General features: G+C 42.5%; 2 protein-coding genes across 5 annotated transcripts in view; both read left to right on the top strand.

Annotated features, from left to right (window-relative positions):
• LOC100209298 (dystonin) overlaps positions 1-10,768 on the top strand; it is a 57,306-nt gene extending 46,538 nt beyond the window's left edge. For all 4 annotated transcript variants that reach the window (XM_065812160.1, XM_065812159.1, XM_065812161.1 and 1 more), the window contains 4 exons: positions 366-610; positions 826-1,140; positions 1,334-1,570; positions 1,819-10,768. In XM_065812160.1, the coding sequence (XP_065668232.1) occupies positions 366-610; positions 826-1,140; positions 1,334-1,570; positions 1,819-5,526 (4,505 nt within the window). In that variant the 3' untranslated portion in view covers positions 5,527-10,768. The remainder of the gene's footprint in view (positions 1-365; positions 611-825; positions 1,141-1,333; positions 1,571-1,818) is intronic.
• Positions 8,314-24,556, top strand: part of LOC136088446 (muscle-specific protein 300 kDa-like) — a 42,263-nt gene continuing 26,020 nt past the window's right edge. Inside the window, exons 1-2 of the mRNA XM_065812158.1 lie at positions 8,314-23,802; positions 24,019-24,348. Coding sequence (XP_065668230.1) covers positions 8,314-23,802; positions 24,019-24,348 — 15,819 coding nt within the window. The remainder of the gene's footprint in view (positions 23,803-24,018; positions 24,349-24,556) is intronic.

Raw genomic sequence — 24,556 nt, 5'->3', positions numbered from 1 at the left:
TTGTTTGAACAAAGAATGAATTGTGAAAGTTATAAGCGCGTTGTAAAAGTAATAACACTGTTATAGTTTTATTACTTTTTATAATACAGTTAGTGAATAGTGTTGTTACTTTGGTAGTAAGTTTATTGTTTTGTTTTGTTTTTTATAACTTTTTCGCTAACAAATTCAAGTTAGTTTGCCCCTTAAAAACAATGTACATGGTTTTGCATAAACTAAAATTAATTCAACCCTTGTATATATATATTTATATGTATATAATTACATTATTTGCAAGCATGATTTTGATATTTGTTTACAAAGATTAGTTTATAATTCATTAACAATTAATTCATCATATTAAGTAGCATAAATAAATATAATTTTAGAAGATCGACAATTGACTCCAATTGAACTTGAGGTAAAATCATGCCGTGATAGATATGATGATATAATTACAGTGCTTGAAGCTAGAGGTCTAAATCTTGAATCCACATTGACCCAATCTGAACAATATCATGTAGCTTACAATGACATAATGGCTTGGTTAGATTGTGCAGAAGATATTCAAATGAAATGGAAGCCACTTGGATCTACTTTAGAAATTGTGAGGTTACAATATGTTGAACACCAGGTATTACTGTTATAATTTTGACTTTTTTTAATTGTTAGATCTTGTAAAAAATATAACTTTACTTTTTCTTAATTTTCCTAATATGTATAATTTTTAAAGTTTTATTCATTCTTGCATTCATATATATGCAATATTGTTTATATATTTTTTTGCACTTATATTAAAATAATCTTTAGTGTTTTTTAAAACTACATAAAAAACATAAAATGATTTAGATATTTCACCGAGATCTTATAAATGGTTCCCCAGAAATTCGTCAAATGCTTGAGTATGGAAAGGATTTGATTAAAGATCGTGAAACTGTACGCGGTGCGCCTGCAGTACGATCACAACTAGATATTGTTGTAAACAGGTGGGAAATGATGTTAAGTACATCCAATAAGCGACAAGTTGATCTTGAAAATGCACTAGGTCAACGGTTTAAAGAACGTGTATATCAAATAAATGTATGGATTAAAAAGAAAGAGCTTGATGTTCAGAGTTTTTTTCAGAAGAAACAGTCACCAGCTGACATTAACAAATATATTGGGGTATTGTTTTAATCTATTTGAAATATCTTTTTTGTATCTATCTTTATATTTTGCATGTGTCTATAAACAGTTTTTATGAACTATTAGGTTTTAAAATGTCAGCCTTTGTACATTTTTTTGTTAGTTTAATATTGTCACTAATAATTGGTTGTATGAAAATAATATGTTATAAGATTCTATAAATTATTTTTAGGAGTTACTTATTGAAATACAGCGGTATGAGTATATCTTTTTAACAGTTCATCGTTCATCAAAGCAGTTAACTGATGCTGGCCAAACAGATAAAATTCAAGTGTATGAGCTATTAGCTGAATTAGATGATCTTTGGAGTAACTTAAGTAGTGTTTATCAGACATCTGAGTATTTTTCTGGGAAAGTAAGACTTAGATCACCTAAGGAATTGGAAAGTGATATGAAAATGGAAGATGAGGTAATGAATTAACAAGATTTCAAATTTTAGATAAATAGATGTTATAAATATTTTTGGTAGTTATGATAGTGTTTGTTGATATAAATATAACAGAATATAAAATGGTGGATATAACTATTATGTTTTATGGCCACCATTTTAAATATACCTGTAATATTTAAATGAATAGAAATATGATTCGTTAACTTGATATAAATACGATGCTGTTTTATATCATTGTTATTGTAAACTATATGGTTTGTTTTTAGATTGCAAGTTTTTTGGAAGGAAATCGAAAGCGTAAAAAAATAAACGAGGATGAAATTCCACAAAAGTTTGCATCACTTGATACAGATTTTCCAGATAGTGAAAAGGAGAATGAAAATGAAGAATATGTGTTACAGCGGCCATACAAACCTGTACATTTTGATTTAAAGTTACCAAATCAACAAAGAATTGTTCAACCAACTGTTGTAAGAAGAACTTATATGGATGAAAATACTTCTGATTTAATGAGCTCCCAATCTGATCAACCACAGCAAGAGTTCATAACAATAGATGAAAATGGCAGAAAAGTGAGAAAAATTATTACAAAGAAGGTAACTCGTACTCAGAGACGTATTATTAGACGAAAATATATTGATGAAAATGGTGAAGAGCATGTGGAAGAAGTTGAACTGCCTGAAGGCCAAGAACCTGATTATATAATAAACCATGGGAAGTCTTTAGATGAAGGAGCAATAATTATCCATTCACCAGATGAAACTGATACTGCTACTGAAGAAGAATTAGTAAGAGATAGCGAAGGTAATATTATAAAAAGGATTGTTAAAAAAGTTACACAAGTAACTAAAAGAACAAGAATCATTCGCAGAACAATTATTGATGAGGATGGCAACAAAAAAGTTGTAGAAGAAGAGGTTCCCATTGATAGTAATCAAGTAATTGAATCTAATCAATACCAATCACTTCCAGTAAAAAGTTCCAGTAGTCAATCAGTTTTGGAACTACTGAAAACTCCTAAAGTTGATCGAGTTATATCAATTAAAGTAGAAAGAGATTTCAATGGAGATGAATATATGTTAAATTATAAGGAGTCTGTTTTGTCACATGCTCCATTAAATATTATAGGCATATTAAAAGAGTATGATGAAAGGAATGGAACTTCTAGAATTTTTGTAAAAACAAGTTGTATACAAAAAAAAGAGTTGGTGCAACACTTGATTAAAGTTTATCCAAATGGCATTGAACAAGAAGTGGACAATAAAATTGAAGTTTATCCAGAACATAAAATTCAAATCGAAGCAACACAAGAGAAAATTCCTCTATACAGTTGTATCATTGATAAAAAGCCTGAATCCTTGACATCAAAGGAGATGAGTCAGACTGGTACTATTTCCAAAATCTTAAGATCAAAAGAAATCATAAAAGAATATTTACAGTATGAAACAAAAGTTGTTACCAACAAAAACGAAATAATATATGAAAATATTTTGATTCAAGTATCAGAAAACAATAAAAAATCTAATAAGAATCTAATGTTAAAACATATTTCATCGTCTATAAATGATGGAATTGTTGAAAAAAATATTATCTGCTTAATTCCTATAAAAACAATGAACATTGTTTATGAAAAAGAAATATATACAAAGGAAGGTAAAGAATTACATAATGAACAGCAAATTATTAAACGAGAGAATAAAAGCATTTTTGATGACAAATTAAACATTCTATTGAAAGGTCAATATGAAGAGAAAATGGAGGTAATATCAACTAGCCCCAATCTTTATGAAACCAAAGAATCTAAACAAAATGTGACAACAAAAAATATAACAATTCATCCCAGAGAAGTCAAAAGGGTAATAGTCCTTTCTGATGGAACAAGAAAAGAGGAAAATGAGCTTAATCAATACGAAATAATAGATAACGAAAAAAGTTATTTGATTCCAACTCAAAATATATATTCTGAGGTTCAATCAAATAAAAGTTTAATTGAATTTAAAGACAATAAACGAAAAACAGACGAAAAAAATAAAACACAATCTAAACGAGCCCGACGACCTTCTGAAGAGACTCCTGAAGATGTCGATGATCCGATGAACGTGGTGGAGGAATTTTCAGAGCCCGACAGTAGTCCTTACATTGACGACTCAGCTGAACCAACTGTGCAACGCTGTGGCCGGAGAAAACCTGAAGAGGAACAAGTTTTCACGAGACCGCATTCGCAAGGTGAAAAATCTCCGGAATCGAAAAAGCATCCCAAAGATTCTCCTCACAAAGGTGCTGAGACTGATCAGCCAGTTTTAAGCCCTGTGGTAAAGAAAACAGTAGCGTTGAAAAAGAAAACTGTCCGAAAGATCATTGTGCTCCCAGACGGTACCCGAAAAGAGGTGGAAGAAGAAGTACCTGCTGAGGATGTTTCTGAAATGCCCAGCGACGATGCACACGTTCCGTCAGTTTTAAGCCCTGTCGTAAAGAAAACTGTAGTGTTGAAGAAGAAAATTATCCGCAGGATTGTTGTGCTTCCTGATGGCACCCGAAAAGAGGTGGAAGAGGAAGTACCTGCTGAGGAGGAATCCGAAATGCCGTACAGTGATGTTCCTTACGCTCGGTCGGAAGGCGAGCATAGTAGCGTTTTCGGCAGTCAGACACAGAAAATGCCGACTCCTGTGGAAAGGGTGTATGTGACAAGAGTTTTGCGAAAACCCGACGGCAGTGAACACTTGATAGACGAATCTGAAACCGTGTTTCCGATGGAAATCACATCTGAGGATCTGCAGTCAGAAGTGGTGGAAAGCGAAGGCAAGGATGAAAGAGGTGTTTTCAGAGTGGTAAAGAAGCCTTTGCAGTTAACAAGAAAGAAAACCACCACTTGCTTGAGCGAAGTGTTGCCTAACGGTGACGAGAGAGAGATAGAAAGGAGTGCGGAAGAATCACCAGAGTCTGAACAGGAGCCTACCAAATCCAGAAAGGTGGTCCGTTGTGAGAAGAAGCTGGCGAACGGAGAAACTGTTGTGGTCGAAGAAGCTCATTACATCAGTCCACTCACCTCATCCCTGAGTGTACCAGCCAAACCTGAAATCTCAGAAAGGACATTGAGAGGAAAACCCGCTCGAGTGGTGTGCAGAAAGACGGTGACCACCTATCATGTCAAAGTGTTTAGGAGCACAGTGCTTCGCAGCAACGGAAAAGCAGACACCTCCCCAGTAGAGGACTGTATCGAAGAGCCAATTGAGGCAGCTAGGTTCACAATTGTCCGTAGAACGGTGATAAGAAGTGACGGAAGCTCAGAGACCAGAGAGGAGCCTCGTTATGAATTGCCACAGGATGCCAAACCGACAGTTGAAGCAGTCACTGATAAGAATGGCAAAGTAACAAGAAGAGTTCGCAAAGTGCCTAAACCAGTTGTAACATATCGCAAAGTTTACAGAAAAATTATTCTTGCTCCAGACGGTACTGAAGCTGGTGTGGAAGAGAAAGTGGAAGAGAGTAAGCGTGCAAGACGACCTTCTGAAGAGACTCCTGAAGATGTCGATGATCCGATGAACGTGGTGGAGGAATTTTCAGAGCCCGACAGTAGTCCTTACATTGACGACTCAGCTGAACCAACTGTGCAACGCTGTGGCCGGAGAAAACCTGAAGAGGAGCAGTTTTCACGAGACCGCATTCGCAAGGTGAAAAAACTCCGGAATCGAAAAAAGCATCCCAAAGATTCTCCTCACAAAGGTGCTGAGACTGATCAGCCAGTTTTAAGCCCTGTGGTAAAGAAAACAGTAGCGTTGAAAAAGAAAACTGTCCGAAGAGTCATTGTGCTCCCAGACGGTACCCGAAAAGAGGTGGAAGAAGAAGTACCTGCTGAGGATGATTCTGAAATGCCCAGCGACGATGCACACGTTCCGTCAGTTTTAAGCCCTGTCGTAAAGAAAACTGTAGTGTTGAAGAAGAAAATTATCCGCAGGCATTGTTGTGCTTCCTGATGGCACCCGAAAAGAGGTGGAAGAGGAAGTACCTGCTGAGGAGGAATCCGAAATGCCGTACAGTGATGTTCCTTACGCTCGGTCGGAAGGCGAGCATAGTAGCGTTTTCGGCAGTCAGACACAGAAAATGCCGACTCCTGTGGAAAGGGTGTATGTGACAAGAGTTTTGCGAAAACCCGACGGCAGTGAACACTTGATAGACGAATCTGAAACCGTGTTTCCGATGGAAATCACATCTGAGGATCTGCAGTCAGAAGTGGTGGAAAGCGAAGGCAAGGATGAAAGAGGTGTTTTCAGAGTGGTAAAGAAGCCTTTGCAGTTAACAAGAAAGAAAACCACCACTTGCTTGAGCGAAGTGTTGCCTAACGGTGACGAGAGAGAGATAGAAAGGAGTGCGGAAGAATCACCAGAGTCTGAACAGGAGCCTACCAAATCCAGAAAGGTGGTCCGTTGTGAGAAGAAGCTGGCGAACGGAGAAACTGTTGTGGTCGAAGAAGCTCATTACATCAGTCCACTCACCTCATCCCTGAGTGTACCAGCCAAACCTGAAATCTCAGAAAGGACATTGAGAGGAAAACCCGCTCGAGTGGTGTGCAGAAAGACGGTGACCACCTATCATGTCAAAGTGTTTAGGAGCACAGTGCTTCGCAGCAACGGGAAAGCAGACACCTCCCCAGTAGAGGACTGTATCGAAGAGCCAATTGAGGCAGCTAGGTTCACAATTGTCCGTAGAACGGTGATAAGAAGTGACGGAAGCTCAGAGACCAGAGAGGAGCCTCGTTATGAATTGCCACAGGATGCCAAACCGACAGTTGAAGCAGTCACTGATAAGAATGGCAAAGTAACAAGAAGAGTTCGCAAAGTGCCTAAACCAGTTGTAACATATCGCAAAGTTTACAGAAAAATTATTCTTGCTCCAGACGGTACTGAAGCTGGTGTGGAAGAGAAAGTGGAAGAGAGTAAGCGTGCAAGACGACCGTCTGAAGAGACTCCTGAAGATGTCGATGATCCGATGAACGTGGTGGAGGAATTTTCAGAGCCCGACAGTAGTCCTTACATTGACGACTCAGCTGAACCAACTGTGCAACGCTGTGGCCGGAGAAAACCTGAAGAGGAACAAGTTTTCACGAGACCGCATTCGCAAGGTGAAAAATCTCCGGAATCGAAAAAGCATCCCAAAGATTCTCACAAAGGTGCTGAGACTGATCAGCCAGTTTTAAGCCCTGTGGTAAAGAAAACAGTAGCGTTGAAAAAGAAAACTGTCCGAAAGATCATTGTGCTCCCAGACGGTACCCGAAAAGAGGTGGAAGAAGAAGTACCTGCTGAGGATGTTTCTGAAATGCCCAGCGACGATGCACACGTTCCGTCAGTTTTAAGCCCTGTCGTAAAGAAAACTGTAGTGTTGAAGAAGAAAATTATCCGCAGGATTGTTGTGCTTCCTGATGGCACCCGAAAAGAGGTGGAAGAGGAAGTACCTGCTGAGGAGGAATCCCGAAATGCCGTACAGTGATGTTCCTGGCGCCCCGGTCGGAAGGCGAGCATAGTAGCGTTTTCGGCAGTCAGACACAGAAAATGCCGACTCCTGTGGAAAGGGTGTATGTGACAAGAGTTTTGCGAAAACCCGACGGCAGTGAACACTTGATAGACGAATCTGAAACCGTGTTTCCGATGGAAATCACATCTGAGGATCTGCAGTCAGAAGTGGTGGAAAGCGAAGGCAAGGATGAAAGAGGTGTTTTCAGAGTGGTAAAGAAGCCTTTGCAGTTAACAAGAAAGAAAACCACCACTTGCTTGAGCGAAGTGTTGCCTAACGGTGACGAGAGAGAGATAGAAAGGAGTGCGGAAGAATCACCAGAGTCTGAACAGGAGCCTACCAAATCCAGAAAGGTGGTCCGTTGTGAGAAGAAGCTGGCGAACGGAGAAACTGTTGTGGTCGAAGAAGCTCATTACATCAGTCCACTCACCTCATCCCTGAGTGTACCAGCCAAACCTGAAATCTCAGAAAGGACATTGAGGAAAACCCGCTCGAGTGGTGTGCAGAAAGACGGTGACCACCTATCATGTCAAAGTGTTTAGGAGCACAGTGCTTCGCAGCAACGGAAAAGCAGACACCTCCCCAGTAGAGGACTGTATCGAAGAGCCAATTGAGGCAGCTAGGTTCACAATTGTCCGTAGAACGGTGATAAGAAGTGACGGAAGCTCAGAGACCAGAGAGGAGCCTCGTTATGAATTGCCACAGGATGCCAAACCGACAGTTGAAGCAGTCACTGATAAGAATGGCAAAGTAACAAGAAGAGTTCGCAAAGTGCCTAAACCAGTTGTAACATATCGCAAAGTTTACAGAAAAATTATTCTTGCTCCAGACGGTACTGAAGCTGGTGTGGAAGAGAAAGTGGAAGAGAGTAAGCGTGCAAGACGACCTTCTGAAGAGACTCCTGAAGATGTCGATGATCCGATGAACGTGGTGGAGGAATTTTCAGAGCCCGACAGTAATCCTTACATTGACGACTCAGCTGAACCAACTGTGCAACGCTGTGGCCGGAGAAAACCTGAAGAGGAACAAGTTTTCACGAGACCGCATTCGCAAGGTGAAAAATCTCCGGAATCGAAAAAGCATCCCAAAGATTCTCCTCACAAAGGTGCTGAGACTGATCAGCCAGTTTTAAGCCCTGTGGTAAAGAAAACAGTAGCGTTGAAAAAGAAAACTGTCCGAAAGATCATTGTGCTCCCAGACGGTACCCGAAAAAAGAGGTGGAAGAAGAAGTACCTGCTGAGGATGTTTCTGAAATGCCCAGCGACGATGCACACGTTCCGTCAGTTTTAAGCCCTGTCGTAAAGAAAACTGTAGTGTTGAAGAAGAAAATTATCCGCAGGATTGTTGTGCTTCCTGATGGCACCCGAAAAGAGGTGGAAGAGGAAGTACCTGCTGAGGAGGAATCCGAAATGCCGTACAGTGATGTTCCTTACGCTCGGTCGGAAGGCGAGCATAGTAGCGTTTTCGGCAGTCAGACACAGAAAATGCCGACTCCTGTGGAAAGGGTGTATGTGACAAGAGTTTTGCGAAAACCCGACGGCAGTGAACACTTGATAGACGAATCTGAAACCGTGTTTCCGATGGAAATCACATCTGAGGATCTGCAGTCAGAAGTGGTGGAAAGCGAAGGCAAGGATGAAAGAGGTGTTTTCAGAGTGGTAAAGAAGCCTTTGCAGTTAACAAGAAAGAAAACCACCACTTGCTTGAGCGAAGTGTTGCCTAACGGTGACGAGAGAGAGATAGAAAGGAGTGCGGAAGAATCACCAGAGTCTGAACAGGAGCCTACCAAATCCAGAAAGGTGGTCCGTTGTGAGAAGAAGCTGGCGAACGGAGAAACTGTTGTGGTCGAAGAAGCTCATTACATCAGTCCACTCACCTCATCCCTGAGTGTACCAGCCAAACCTGAAATCTCAGAAAGGACATTGAGAGGAAAACCCGCTCGAGTGGTGTGCAGAAAGACGGTGACCACCTATCATGTCAAAGTGTTTAGGAGCACAGTGCTTCGCAGCAACGGAAAAGCAGACACCTCCCCAGTAGAGGACTGTATCGAAGAGCCAATTGAGGCAGCTAGGTTCACAATTGTCCGTAGAACGGTGATAAGAAGTGACGGAAGCTCAGAGACCAGAGAGGAGCCTCGTTATGAATTGCCACAGGATGCCAAACCGACAGTTGAAGCAGTCACTGATAAGAATGGCAAAGTAACAAGAAGAGTTCGCAAAGTGCCTAAACCAGTTGTAACATATCGCAAAGTTTACAGAAAAATTATTCTTGCTCCAGACGGTACTGAAGCTGGTGTGGAAGAGAAAGTGGAAGAGAGTAAGCGTGCAAGACGACCTTCTGAAGAGACTCCTGAAGATGTCGATGATCCGATGAACGTGGTGGAGGAATTTTCAGAGCCCGACAGTAGTCCTTACATTGACGACTCAGCTGAACCAACTGTGCAACGCTGTGGCCGGAGAAAACCTGAAGAGGAACAAGTTTTCACGAGACCGCATTCGCAAGGTGAAAAAACTCCGGAATCGAAAAAGCATCCCAAAGATTCTCCTCACAAAGGTGCTGAGACTGATCAGCCAGTTTTAAGCCCTGTGGTAAAGAAAACAGTAGCGTTGAAAAAGAAAACTGTCCGAAAGATCATTGTGCTCCCAGACGGTACCCGAAAAGAGGTGGAAGAAGAAGTACCTGCTGAGGATGTTTCTGAAATGCCCAGCGACGATGCACACGTTCCGTCAGTTTTAAGCCCTGTCGTAAAGAAAACTGTAGTGTTGAAGAAGAAAATTATCCGCAGGATTGTTGTGCTTCCTGATGGCACCCGAAAAGAGGTGGAAGAGGAAGTACCTGCTGAGGAGGAATCCGAAATGCCGTACAGTGATGTTCCTTACGCTCGGTCGGAAGGCGAGCATAGTAGCGTTTTCGGCAGTCAGACACAGAAAATGCCGACTCCTGTGGAAAGGGTGTATGTGACAAGAGTTTTGCGAAAACCCGACGGCAGTGAACACTTGATAGACGAATCTGAAACCGTGTTTCCGATGGAAATCACATCTGAGGATCTGCAGTCAGAAGTGGTGGAAAGCGAAGGCAAGGATGAAAGAGGTGTTTTCAGAGTGGTAAAGAAGCCTTTGCAGTTAACAAGAAAGAAAACCACCACTTGCTTGAGCGAAGTGTTGCCTAACGGTGACGAGAGAGAGATAGAAAGGAGTGCGGAAGAATCACCAGAGTCTGAACAGGAGCCTACCAAATCCAGAAAGGTGGTCCGTTGTGAGAAGAAGCTGGCGAACGGAGAAACTGTTGTGGTCGAAGAAGCTCATTACATCAGTCCACTCACCTCATCCCTGAGTGTACCAGCCAAACCTGAAATCTCAGAAAGGACATTGAGAGGAAAACCCGCTCGAGTGGTGTGCAGAAAGACGGTGACCACCTATCATGTCAAAGTGTTTAGGAGCACAGTGCTTCGCAGCAACGGAAAAGCAGACACCTCCCCAGTAGAGGACTGTATCGAAGAGCCAATTGAGGCAGCTAGGTTCACAATTGTCCGTAGAACGGTGATAAGAAGTGACGGAAGCTCAGAGACCAGAGAGGAGCCTCGTTATGAATTGCCACAGGATGCCAAACCGACAGTTGAAGCAGTCACTGATAAGAATGGCAAAGTAACAAGAAGAGTTCGCAAAGTGCCTAAACCAGTTGTAACATATCGCAAAGTTTACAGAAAAATTATTCTTGCTCCAGACGGTACTGAAGCTGGTGTGGAAGAGAAAGTGGAAGAGAGTAAGCGTGCAAGACGACCTTCTGAAGAGACTCCTGAAGATGTCGATGATCCGATGAACGTGGTGGAGGAATTTTCAGAGCCCGACAGTAGTCCTTACATTGACGACTCAGCTGAACCAACTGTGCAACGCTGTGGCCGGAGAAAACCTGAAGAGGAACAAGTTTTCACGAGACCGCATTCGCAAGGTGAAAAATCTCCGGAATCGAAAAAGCATCCCAAAGATTCTCCTCACAAAGGTGCTGAGACTGATCAGCCAGTTTTAAGCCCTGTGGTAAAGAAAACAGTAGCGTTGAAAAAGAAAACTGTCCGAAAGATCATTGTGCTCCCAGACGGTACCCGAAAAGAGGTGGAAGAAGAAGTACCTGCTGAGGATGTTTCTGAAATGCCCAGCGACGATGCACACGTTCCGTCAGTTTTAAGCCCTGTCGTAAAGAAAACTGTAGTGTTGAAGAAGAAAATTATCCGCAGGATTGTTGTGCTTCCTGATGGCACCCGAAAAGAGGTGGAAGAGGAAGTACCTGCTGAGGAGGAATCCGAAATGCCGTACAGTGATGTTCCTTACGCTCGGTCGGAAGGCGAGCATAGTAGCGTTTTCGGCAGTCAGACACAGAAAATGCCGACTCCTGTGGAAAGGGTGTATGTGACAAGAGTTTTGCGAAAACCCGACGGCAGTGAACACTTGATAGACGAATCTGAAACCGTGTTTCCGATGGAAATCACATCTGAGGATCTGCAGTCAGAAGTGGTGGAAAGCGAAGGCAAGGATGAAAGAGGTGTTTTCAGAGTGGTAAAGAAGCCTTTGCAGTTAACAAGAAAGAAAACCACCACTTGCTTGAGCGAAGTGTTGCCTAACGGTGACGAGAGAGAGATAGAAAGGAGTGCGGAAGAATCACCAGAGTCTGAACAGGAGCCTACCAAATCCAGAAAGGTGGTCCGTTGTGAGAAGAAGCTGGCGAACGGAGAAACTGTTGTGGTCGAAGAAGCTCATTACATCAGTCCACTCACCTCATCCCTGAGTGTACCAGCCAAACCTGAAATCTCAGAAAGGACATTGAGAGGAAAACCCGCTCGAGTGGTGTGCAGAAAGACGGTGACCACCTATCATGTCAAAGTGTTTAGGAGCACAGTGCTTCGCAGCAACGGAAAAGCAGACACCTCCCCAGTAGAGGACTGTATCGAAGAGCCAATTGAGGCAGCTAGGTTCACAATTGTCCGTAGAACGGTGATAAGAAGTGACGGAAGCTCAGAGACCAGAGAGGAGCCTCGTTATGAATTGCCACAGGATGCCAAACCGACAGTTGAAGCAGTCACTGATAAGAATGGCAAAGTAACAAGAAGAGTTCGCAAAGTGCCTAAACCAGTTGTAACATATCGCAAAGTTTACAGAAAAATTATTCTTGCTCCAGACGGTACTGAAGCTGGTGTGGAAGAGAAAGTGGAAGAGAGTAAGCGTGCAAGACGACCTTCTGAAGAGACTCCTGAAGATGTCGATGATCCGATGAACGTGGTGGAGGAATTTTCAGAGCCCGACAGTAGTCCTTACATTGACGACTCAGCTGAACCAACTGTGCAACGCTGTGGCCGGAGAAAACCTGAAGAGGAACAAGTTTTCACGAGACCGCATTCGCAAGGTGAAAAAACTCCGGAATCGAAAAAGCATCCCAAAGATTCTCCTCACAAAGGTGCTGAGACTGATCAGCCAGTTTTAAGCCCTGTGGTAAAGAAAACAGTAGCGTTGAAAAAGAAAACTGTCCGAAAGATCATTGTGCTCCCAGACGGTACCCGAAAAGAGGTGGAAGAAGAAGTACCTGCTGAGGATGATTCTGAAATGCCCAGCGACGATGCACACGTTCCGTCAGTTTTAAGCCCTGTCGTAAAGAAAACTGTAGTGTTGAAGAAGAAAATTATCCGCAGGATTGTTGTGCTTCCTGATGGCACCCGAAAAGAGGTGGAAGAGGAAGTACCTGCTGAGGAGGAATCCGAAATGCCGTACAGTGATGTTCCTTACGCTCGGTCGGAAGGCGAGCATAGTAGCGTTTTCGGCAGTCAGACACAGAAAATGCCGACTCCTGTGGAAAGGGTGTATGTGACAAGAGTTTTGCGAAAACCCGACGGCAGTGAACACTTGATAGACGAATCTGAAACCGTGTTTCCGATGGAAATCACATCTGAGGATCTGCAGTCAGAAGTGGTGGAAAGCGAAGGCAAGGATGAAAGAGGTGTTTTCAGAGTGGTAAAGAAGCCTTTGCAGTTAACAAGAAAGAAAACCACCACTTGCTTGAGCGAAGTGTTGCCTAACGGTGACGAGAGAGAGATAGAAAGGAGTGCGGAAGAATCACCAGAGTCTGAACAGGAGCCTACCAAATCCAGAAAGGTGGTCCGTTGTGAGAAGAAGCTGGCGAACGGAGAAACTGTTGTGGTCGAAGAAGCTCATTACATCAGTCCACTCACCTCATCCCTGAGTGTACCAGCCAAACCTGAAATCTCAGAAAGGACATTGAGAGGAAAACCCGCTCGAGTGGTGTGCAGAAAGACGGTGACCACCTATCATGTCAAAGTGTTTAGGAGCACAGTGCTTCGCAGCAACGGAAAAGCAGACACCTCCCCAGTAGAGGACTGTATCGAAGAGCCAATTGAGGCAGCTAGGTTCACAATTGTCCGTAGAACGGTGATAAGAAGTGACGGAAGCTCAGAGACCAGAGAGGAGCCTCGTTATGAATTGCCACAGGATGCCAAACCGACAGTTGAAGCAGTCACTGATAAGAATGGCAAAGTAACAAGAAGAGTTCGCAAAGTGCCTAAACCAGTTGTAACATATCGCAAAGTTTACAGAAAAATTATTCTTGCTCCAGACGGTACTGAAGCTGGTGTGGAAGAGAAAGTGGAAGAGAGTAAGCGTGCAAGACGACCTTCTGAAGAGACTCCTGAAGATGTCGATGATCCGATGAACGTGGTGGAGGAATTTTCAGAGCCCGACAGTAGTCCTTACATTGACGACTCAGCTGAACCAACTGTGCAACGCTGTGGCCGGAGAAAACCTGAAGAGGAACAAGTTTTCACGAGACCGCATTCGCAAGGTGAAAAATCTCCGGAATCGAAAAAGCATCCCAAAGATTCTCCTCACAAAGGTGCTGAGACTGATCAGCCAGTTTTAAGCCCTGTGGTAAAGAAAACAGTAGCGTTGAAAAAGAAAACTGTCCGAAAGATCATTGTGCTCCCAGACGGTACCCGAAAAGAGGTGGAAGAAGAAGTACCTGCTGAGGATGATTCTGAAATGCCCAGCGACGATGCACACGTTCCGTCAGTTTTAAGCCCTGTCGTAAAGAAAACTGTAGTGTTGAAGAAGAAAATTATCCGCAGGATTGTTGTGCTTCCTGATGGCACCCGAAAAGAGGTGGAAGAGGAAGTACCTGCTGAGGAGGAATCCGAAATGCCGTACAGTGATGTTCCTTACGCTCGGTCGGAAGGCGAGCATAGTAGCGTTTTCGGCAGTCAGACACAGAAAATGCCGACTCCTGTGGAAAGGGTGTATGTGACAAGAGTTTTGCGAAAACCCGACGGCAGTGAACACTTGATAGACGAATCTGAAACCGTGTTTCCGATGGAAATCACATCTGAGGATCTGCAGTCAGAAGTGGTGGAAAGCGAAGGCAAGGATGAAAGAGGTGTTTTCAGAGTGGTAAAGAAGCCTTTGCAGTTAACAAGAAAGAAAACCACCACTTGCTTGAGCGAAGTGTTGCCTAACGGTGACGAGAGAGAGATAGAAAGGAGTGCGGAAGAATCACCAGAGTCTGAACAGGAGCCTACCAAATCCAGAAAGGTGGTCCGTTGTGAGAAGAAGCTGGCGAACGGAGAAACTGTTGTGGTCGAAGAAGCTCATTACATCAGTCCACTCACCTCATCCCTGAGTGTACCAGCCAAACCTGAAATCTCAGAAAGGACATTGAGAGGAAAACCCGCTCGAGTGGTGTGCAGAAAGACGGTGACCACCTATCATGTCAAAGTGTTTAGGAGCACAGTGCTTCGCAGCAACGGAAAAGCAGACACCTCCCCAGTAGAGGACTGTATCGAAGAGCCAATTGAGGCAGCTAGGTTCACAATTGTCCGTAGAACGGTGATAAGAAGTGACGGAAGCTCAGAGACCAGAGAGGAGCCTCGTTATGAATTGCCACAGGATGCCAAACCGACAGTTGAAGCAGTCACTGATAAGAATGGCAAAGTAACAAGAAGAGTTCGCAAAGTGCCTAAACCAGTTGTAACATATCGCAAAGTTTACAGAAAAATTATTCTTGCTCCAGACGGTACTGAAGCTGGTGTGGAAGAGAAAGTGGAAGAGAGTAAGCGTGCAAGACGACCTTCTGAAGAGACTCCTGAAGATGTCGATGATCCGATGAACGTGGTGGAGGAATTTTCAGAGCCCGACAGTAGTCCTTACATTGACGACTCAGCTGAACCAACTGTGCAACGCTGTGGCCGGAGAAAACCTGAAGAGGAACAAGTTTTCACGAGACCGCATTCGCAAGGTGAAAAAACTCCGGAATCGAAAAAGCATCCCAAAGATTCTCCTCACAAAGGTGCTGAGACTGATCAGCCAGTTTTAAGCCCTGTGGTAAAGAAAACAGTAGCGTTGAAAAAGAAAACTGTCCGAAAGATCATTGTGCTCCCAGACGGTACCCGAAAAGAGGTGGAAGAAGAAGTACCTGCTGAGGATGATTCTGAAATGCCCAGCGACGATGCACACGTTCCGTCAGTTTTAAGCCCTGTCGTAAAGAAAACTGTAGTGTTGAAGAAGAAAATTATCCGCAGGATTGTTGTGCTTCCTGATGGCACCCGAAAAGAGGTGGAAGAGGAAGTACCTGCTGAGGAGGAATCCGAAATGCCGTACAGTGATGTTCCTTACGCTCGGTCGGAAGGCGAGCATAGTAGCGTTTTCGGCAGTCAGACACAGAAAATGCCGACTCCTGTGGAAAGGGTGTATGTGACAAGAGTTTTGCGAAAACCCGACGGCAGTGAACACTTGATAGACGAATCTGAAACCGTGTTTCCGATGGAAATCACATCTGAGGATCTGCAGTCAGAAGTGGTGGAAAGCGAAGGCAAGGATGAAAGAGGTGTTTTCAGAGTGGTAAAGAAGCCTTTGCAGTTAACAAGAAAGAAAACCACCACTTGCTTGAGCGAAGTGTTGCCTAACGGTGACGAGAGAGAGATAGAAAGGAGTGCGGAAGAATCACCAGAGTCTGAACAGGAGCCTACCAAATCCAGAAAGGTGGTCCGTTGTGAGAAGAAGCTGGCGAACGGAGAAACTGTTGTGGTCGAAGAAGCTCATTACATCAGTCCACTCACCTCATCCCTGAGTGTACCAGCCAAACCTGAAATCTCAGAAAGGACATTGAGAGGAAAACCCGCTCGAGTGGTGTGCAGAAAGACGGTGACCACCTATCATGTCAAAGTGTTTAGGAGCACAGTGCTTCGCAGCAACGGAAAAGCAGACACCTCCCCAGTAGAGGACTGTATCGAAGAGCCAATTGAGGCAGCTAGGTTCACAATTGTCCGTAGAACGGTGATAAGAAGTGACGGAAGCTCAGAGACCAGAGAGGAGCCTCGTTATGAATTGCCACAGGATGCCAAACCGACAGTTGAAGCAGTCACTGATAAGAATGGCAAAGTAACAAGAAGAGTTCGCAAAGTGCCTAAACCAGTTGTAACATATCGCAAAGTTTACAGAAAAATTATTCTTGCTCCAGACGGTACTGAAGCTGGTGTGGAAGAGAAAGTGGAAGAGAGTAAGCGTGCAAGACGACCTTCTGAAGAGACTCCTGAAGATGTCGATGATCCGATGAACGTGGTGGAGGAATTTTCAGAGCCCGACAGTAGTCCTTACATTGACGACTCAGCTGAACCAACTGTGCAACGCTGTGGCCGGAGAAAACCTGAAGAGGAACAAGTTTTCACGAGACCGCATTCGCAAGGTGAAAAATCTCCGGAATCGAAAAAGCATCCCAAAGATTCTCCTCACAAAGGTGCTGAGACTGATCAGCCAGTTTTAAGCCCTGTGGTAAAGAAAACAGTAGCGTTGAAAAAGAAAACTGTCCGAAAGATCATTGTGCTCCCAGACGGTACCCGAAAAGAGGTGGAAGAAGAAGTACCTGCTGAGGATGTTTCTGAAATGCCCAGCGACGATGCACACGTTCCGTCAGTTTTAAGCCCTGTCGTAAAGAAAACTGTAGTGTTGAAGAAGAAAATTATCCGCAGGATTGTTGTGCTTCCTGATGGCACCCGAAAAGAGGTGGAAGAGGAAGTACCTGCTGAGGAGGAATCCGAAATGCCGTACAGTGATGTTCCTTACGCTCGGTCGGAAGGCGAGCATAGTAGCGTTTTCGGCAGTCAGACACAGAAAATGCCGACTCCTGTGGAAAGGGTGTATGTGACAAGAGTTTTGCGAAAACCCGACGGCAGTGAACACTTGATAGACGAATCTGAAACCGTGTTTCCGATGGAAATCACATCTGAGGATCTGCAGTCAGAAGTGGTGGAAAGCGAAGGCAAGGATGAAAGAGGTGTTTTCAGAGTGGTAAAGAAGCCTTTGCAGTTAACAAGAAAGAAAACCACCACTTGCTTGAGCGAAGTGTTGCCTAACGGTGACGAGAGAGAGATAGAAAGGAGTGCGGAAGAATCACCAGAGTCTGAACAGGAGCCTACCAAATCCAGAAAGGTGGTCCGTTGTGAGAAGAAGCTGGCGAACGGAGAAACTGTTGTGGTCGAAGAAGCTCATTACATCAGTCCACTCACCTCATCCCTGAGTGTACCAGCCAAACCTGAAATCTCAGAAAGGACATTGAGAGGAAAACCCGCTCGAGTGGTGTGCAGAAAGACGGTGACCACCTATCATGTCAAAGTGTTTAGGAGCACAGTGCTTCGCAGCAACGGAAAAGCAGACACCTCCCCAGTAGAGGACTGTATCGAAGAGCCAATTGAGGCAGCTAGGTTCACAATTGTCCGTAGAACGGTGATAAGAAGTGACGGAAGCTCAGAGACCAGAGAGGAGCCTCGTTATGAATTGCCACAGGATGCCAAACCGACAGTTGAAGCAGTCACTGATAAGAATGGCAAAGTAACAAGAAGAGTTCGCAAAGTGCCTAAACCAGTTGTAACATATCGCAAAGTTTACAGAAAAATTATTCTTGCTCCAGACGGTACTGAAGCTGGTGTGGAAGAGAAAGTGGAAGAGAGTAAGCGTGCAAGACGACCTTCTGAAGAGACTCCTGAAGATGTCGATGATCCGATGAACGTGGTGGAGGAATTTTCAGAGCCCGACAGTAGTCCTTACATTGACGACTCAGCTGAACCAACTGTGCAACGCTGTGGCCGGAGAAAACCTGAAGAGGAACAAGTTTTCACGAGACCGCATTCGCAAGGTGAAAAATCTCCGGAATCGAAAAAGCATCCCAAAGATTCTCCTCACAAAGGTGCTGAGACTGATCAGCCAGTTTTAAGCCCTGTGGTAAAGAAAACAGTAGCGTTGAAAAAGAAAACTGTCCGAAAGATCATTGTGCTCCCAGACGGTACCCGAAAAGAGGTGGAAGAAGAAGTACCTGCTGAGGATGTTTCTGAAATGCCCAGCGACGATGCACACGTTCCGTCAGTTTTAAGCCCTGTCGTAAAGAAAACTGTAGTGTTGAAGAAGAAAATTATCCGCAGGATTGTTGTGCTTCCTGATGGCACCCGAAAAGAGGTGGAAGAGGAAGTACCTGCTGAGGAGGAATCCGAAATGCCGTACAGTGATGTTCCTTACGCTCGGTCGGAAGGCGAGCATAGTAGCGTTTTCGGCAGTCAGACACAGAAAATGCCGACTCCTGTGGAAAGGGTGTATGTGACAAGAGTTTTGCGAAAACCCGACGGCAGTGAACACTTGATAGACGAATCTGAAACCGTGTTTCCGATGGAAATCACATCTGAGGATCTGCAGTCAGAAGTGGTGGAAAGCGAAGGCAAGGATGAAAGAGGTGTTTTCAGAGTGGTAAAGAAGCCTTTGCAGTTAACAAGAAAGAAAACCACCACTTGCTTGAGCGAAGTGTTGCCTAACGGTGACGAGAGAGAGATAGAAAGGAGTGCGGAAGAATCACCAGAGTCTGAACAGGAGCCTACCAAATCCAGAAAGGTGGTCCGTTGTGAGAAGAAGCTGGCGAACGGAGAAACTGTTGTGGTCGAAGAAGCTCATTACATCAGTCCACTCACCTCATCCCTGAGTGTACCAGCCAAACCTGAAATCTCAGAAAGGACATTGAGAGGAAAACCCGCTCGAGTGGTGTGCAGAAAGACGGTGACCACCTATCATGTCAAAGTGTTTAGGAGCACAGTGCTTCGCAGCAACGGAAAAGCAGACACCTCCCCAGTAGAGGACTGTATCGAAGAGCCAATTGAGGCAGCTAGGTTCACAATTGTCCGTAGAACGGTGATAAGAAGTGACGGAAGCTCAGAGACCAGAGAGGAGCCTCGTTATGAATTGCCACAGGATGCCAAACCGACAGTTGAAGCAGTCACTGATAAGAATGGCAAAGTAACAAGAAGAGTTCGCAAAGTGCCTAAACCAGTTGTAACATATCGCAAAGTTTACAGAAAAATTATTCTTGCTCCAGACGGTACTGAAGCTGGTGTGGAAGAGAAAGTGGAAGAGAGTAAGCGTGCAAGACGACCTTCTGAAGAGACTCCTGAAGATGTCGATGATCCGATGAACGTGGTGGAGGAATTTTCAGAGCCCGACAGTAGTCCTTACATTGACGACTCAGCTGAACCAACTGTGCAACGCTGTGGCCGGAGAAAACCTGAAGAGGAACAAGTTTTCACGAGACCGCATTCGCAAGGTGAAAAAACTCCGGAATCGAAAAAGCATCCCAAAGATTCTCCTCACAAAGGTGCTGAGACTGATCAGCCAGTTTTAAGCCCTGTGGTAAAGAAAACAGTAGCGTTGAAAAAGAAAACTGTCCAAAAGATCATTGTGCTCCCAGACGGTACCCGAAAAGAGGTGGAAGAAGAAGTACCTGCTGAGGATGATTCTGAAATGCCCAGCGACGATGCACACGTTCCGTCAGTTTTAAGCCCTGTCGTAAAGAAAACTGTAGTGTTGAAGAAGAAAATTATCCGCAGGATTGTTGTGCTTCCTGATGGCACCCGAAAAGAGGTGGAAGAGGAAGTACCTGCTGAGGAGGAATCCGAAATGCCGTACAGTGATGTTCCTTACGCTCGGTCGGAAGGCGAGCATAGTAGCGTTTTCGGCAGTCAGACACAGAAAATGCCGACTCCTGTGGAAAGGGTGTATGTGACAAGAGTTTTGCGAAAACCCGACGGCAGTGAACACTTGATAGACGAATCTGAAACCGTGTTTCCGATGGAAATCACATCTGAGGATCTGCAGTCAGAAGTGGTGGAAAGCGAAGGCAAGGATGAAAGAGGTGTTTTCAGAGTGGTAAAGAAGCCTTTGCAGTTAACAAGAAAGAAAACCACCACTTGCTTGAGCGAAGTGTTGCCTAACGGTGACGAGAGAGAGATAGAAAGGAGTGCGGAAGAATCACCAGAGTCTGAACAGGAGCCTACCAAATCCAGAAAGGTGGTCCGTTGTGAGAAGAAGCTGGCGAACGGAGAAACTGTTGTGGTCGAAGAAGCTCATTACATCAGTCCACTCACCTCATCCCTGAGTGTACCAGCCAAACCTGAAATCTCAGAAAGGACATTGAGAGGAAAACCCGCTCGAGTGGTGTGCAGAAAGACGGTGACCACCTATCATGTCAAAGTGTTTAGGAGCACAGTGCTTCGCAGCAACGGAAAAGCAGACACCTCCCCAGTAGAGGACTGTATCGAAGAGCCAATTGAGGCAGCTAGGTTCACAATTGTCCGTAGAACGGTGATAAGAAGTGACGGAAGCTCAGAGACCAGAGAGGAGCCTCGTTATGAATTGCCACAGGATGCCAAACCGACAGTTGAAGCAGTCACTGATAAGAATGGCAAAGTAACAAGAAGAGTTCGCAAAGTGCCTAAACCAGTTGTAACATATCGCAAAGTTTACAGAAAAATTATTCTTGCTCCAGACGGTACTGAAGCTGGTGTGGAAGAGAAAGTGGAAGAGAGTAAGCGTGCAAGACGACCTTCTGAAGAGACTCCTGAAGATGTCGATGATCCGATGAACGTGGTGGAGGAATTTTCAGAGCCCGACAGTAGTCCTTACATTGACGACTCAGCTGAACCAACTGTGCAACGCTGTGGCCGGAGAAAACCTGAAGAGGAACAAGTTTTCACGAGACCGCATTCGCAAGGTGAAAAAACTCCGGAATCGAAAAAGCATCCCAAAGATTCTCCTCACAAAGGTGCTGAGACTGATCAGCCAGTTTTAAGCCCTGTGGTAAAGAAAACAGTAGCGTTGAAAAAGAAAACTGTCCGAAAGATCATTGTGCTCCCAGACGGTACCCGAAAAGAGGTGGAAGAAGAAGTACCTGCTGAGGATGATTCTGAAATGTCTAATAGTTTTGTTTTTACTGCTGTTTCGGAGGTTTCAGTGCCATCAGGTTTGTCCTCCTCCTGTCAAGTATTAGTGTTGTATCCAGATGGTTGTTTTTATGATGGATTTTCAAAATTTGCCTCAGACTTCACTGGGGAGATTAAGGATTTTTTCTTAACCATTTGCAACGAGTCTCTTTCTCAATGTCATTATATTCCAGTGGAACGTCGTATCATAAAAAAGTTTTGTTTACCACCTGCAACTTTACCTGAACAGTTATTGTTTGAGGAAGTTTCAGTACTTCCTTTAGGTGTTATTGATTGTAAGCCTTCTTTTACCATTTCTGAACACTTTTCTGAATTGCAAAAAGTTAAGGTTAACCCTGATTACTCTGAGGATATTGTAGAAGTTGTGGGGCAGCCAGTTTTTGAAGTTTTTGGTGAAAGTCAGGATGATCCTCATTATTGTACTTTAAATGTTTCTTGTGATCCTACTGAAACAAAATCTTTAATAAAGAAACCCCTTTTGTTCACCCCATTGTATTTGTCTCGTTTTGAATATAAGGTTGAAGAGCCTGTTGATTTGAGTTCATCTTTTGTAGTGAGAAATAAAACTTGTTGTATTTCAAAAAGAGTTGATAACTGTACATTCTATCAAAATGGCTCTGATCCTATTGTTGTGTCTGTTATTTCTGTCCCATATGAAATTAATCAAAGGAATTTGTGTCATCCTAGTAATGATTCCAATGTTCAATCTGACAGTTTTATGATCAATAATTGTTCTATTATTCTTAAAAAATTGGAAAGAAATCAATCTGGAGTATTATGTAAGGTTGTCATTGAACGTCCTGTTTATGTTGTTACACAAAGAACAGTTTATCATAAATTTGTTTTAACACCAAAAGGTGATGTTAAAGAAGTTGTAGAAAATCAAGAATTAATTCCAATTGAAATACCCAAATCAGTTTTGGCTCCTTGTTTGTTAGATAGGTTTGTGAATCCTCAAAGCGTATCCCTTCCTGATAGCAGTGATGCAGAAATTGTAGAGCGAATATTAACTGAACGCTTTGTTCGCCAAGAAGATGGAAAAGAAAAAATGATTGATATGTTTGAATTAATTAATCCAATTGATGAAAAAACAGTTACTAAACAAGATCTAAATGATAAAAAATCTGGTAAAAAAATATGCCTTACTGAACATGTAAAGGTTACACGAAAAATGGTTAAAGATGGAAGTAATGAGAAAGAAGTTGAAAAATTACATGAAAAAGCAAATGATCCTTTTGAAAATGATCCAGATGTATATACAGACTTAACATATTTTGTTAAAGTTGGTGATAAGCCCAGAGTAATTGAAGTGTTGCAAAGCAAATTTCCTTATGTAATGATCGTAAAGAAAGACTTCAAGAATGTTGTTGACCAAAAGAAAAAGTCAGAGAAAAAACTTATACATACTTTAATAACAAAAAAAACATTTACTCGCAAAACAATTGATTCGCCTAAAAAAGGCACCAAGGCATTAGAAGAAGATACTTTTGAGATACCAATAGAATTTAATCAAAAAACTCCTGTCTTATCCAATAAAGAAATTAAGGATGTTAAAGGCACCCTAATCAAGCGTGTAGTTTACAAACCTAAGAGTGTGGTAACAAAGAGAATGATTTATAAAAAGTTGATTTACACTCCTCAAGAAGTAAATGATTTACCTTCTCTTATTAACACTAATGATTCTAAATTATTGGAAAATAAAAGTACTTCTAAATCTAGCTCACCCACATCTAAACGAAACTTGCCTACTTCTAAGTCAAGCTTGCCTAGTAAAGATAAACCTGAATCAAGTCCTAAAAAAATCCCTACTTCTGTTACAAAAAAACCTAATAAACAGGTCAAACCATCAGATGTATCTGAAAAAGATTTATCTAATTCTTCTGTTGATCCAAAAGCAAAGAAAGTTGAGCCTATTGATGATGAGGTATTAGAACCTATATCAGTCACTGGTGAAGAGCAGTCACCTGATATTTTAGATGACTTTGGAGATATAACTCAAGAAGTTAAACCACTTGGTTCCTATGACTTTGAAGATGCACCTCATAGGCCTAAGCTTTATTCTTTGACAGATGATGATAGGTCAAAGTTAGTTAATCAACTCTTCAGAGCTCCAAGTGCTTTGGAAGATGATGATTTAGAAGAAATAAGAATAAAACGTTTGCCAAAAAAGGTTAAAGATTCTGCTAAAATTTTACCATATGACCAAAGAAAGAAAGAGTTATTGGATCCTTTAAGAAATAAACCAACTGAATTGTTTTTAAACTTTGGAAAACAAAGAAACGAAATAAATGAAATATGGTGTTATATTGTTTCAGATTTTTCCGTTGATCTTTCATATGAAGAGTTTATAATTTGGCTTGGTTTTGTCGAAAATGAAGTTTCTTCATTAAAGTTGATTTCTGCCAAATATGAATCACTTGTTAAAATTAAGGAATACAAAGAGGTGATTGAGATAATTGATTTTCTTTTAAAATAGTTATTGTATTTTTTTCAAAATGCTTTTACTACTACTACTACTACTTCTAATAATAATAATAAAAATAATAATAATAACAATAATAAAAACAATAACAATAGTAGTAGTGATAATCACAATAATGATTTTTAAAAAGTTTTAAAATTTTAGTTTATGCTAAGGTAAATCCATTTTCTTGATTAGGAATTTCATAAAGAGCTAGTTAAATATAAACCAATCATTGCAAAGATTGAAAAAGTAAGACCTGCACTTCTTGAGAAACTATCTAATGATGCAGATAGAGAACAGTTATCTAAAGAACTACTTGAAATTACTACTCGGTTCAAAAAAGTTTATCCTTTGTCAGAAGAATGTCTTAAAGAAATTTCTGATATAACTCCATTATCAAAAGAGCATGAGGATTGTTTCTTACCTGTCAGTACTGTAATAAATGAAATTGAAGAAGACTTGAAATATAGACCTAGAATAGGTGTGGATTTAACCAAGATAAATGATGAAGTAGCTAGAATAAAGGTGTTTTAGAATTTCATATTAAAGATGTTTCTTTTTTTATTATTCACTTTTTTCTTTTGTAATTTATTTTATTTACATTTGCTGTTTTGTTTTTATTTTAATGCTTTTTTTTTTTTTTTTTGGGGGGGGGGGGGACCGAATGTGATTATTTTATGAATAATATTTTGGTTTATTTTTTGCTTTTTGGTCATCTTTTAATTAATTTATT

This window comes from Hydra vulgaris, chromosome 12, assembly GCF_038396675.1.
Source record: "Hydra vulgaris chromosome 12, alternate assembly HydraT2T_AEP".
Lineage (NCBI taxonomy): Eukaryota > Metazoa > Cnidaria > Hydrozoa > Anthoathecata > Hydridae > Hydra > Hydra vulgaris.
The sequence above is the reverse complement of the archived record's forward strand: the minus strand, read 5'-3'. Positions and strand labels throughout refer to the sequence as shown.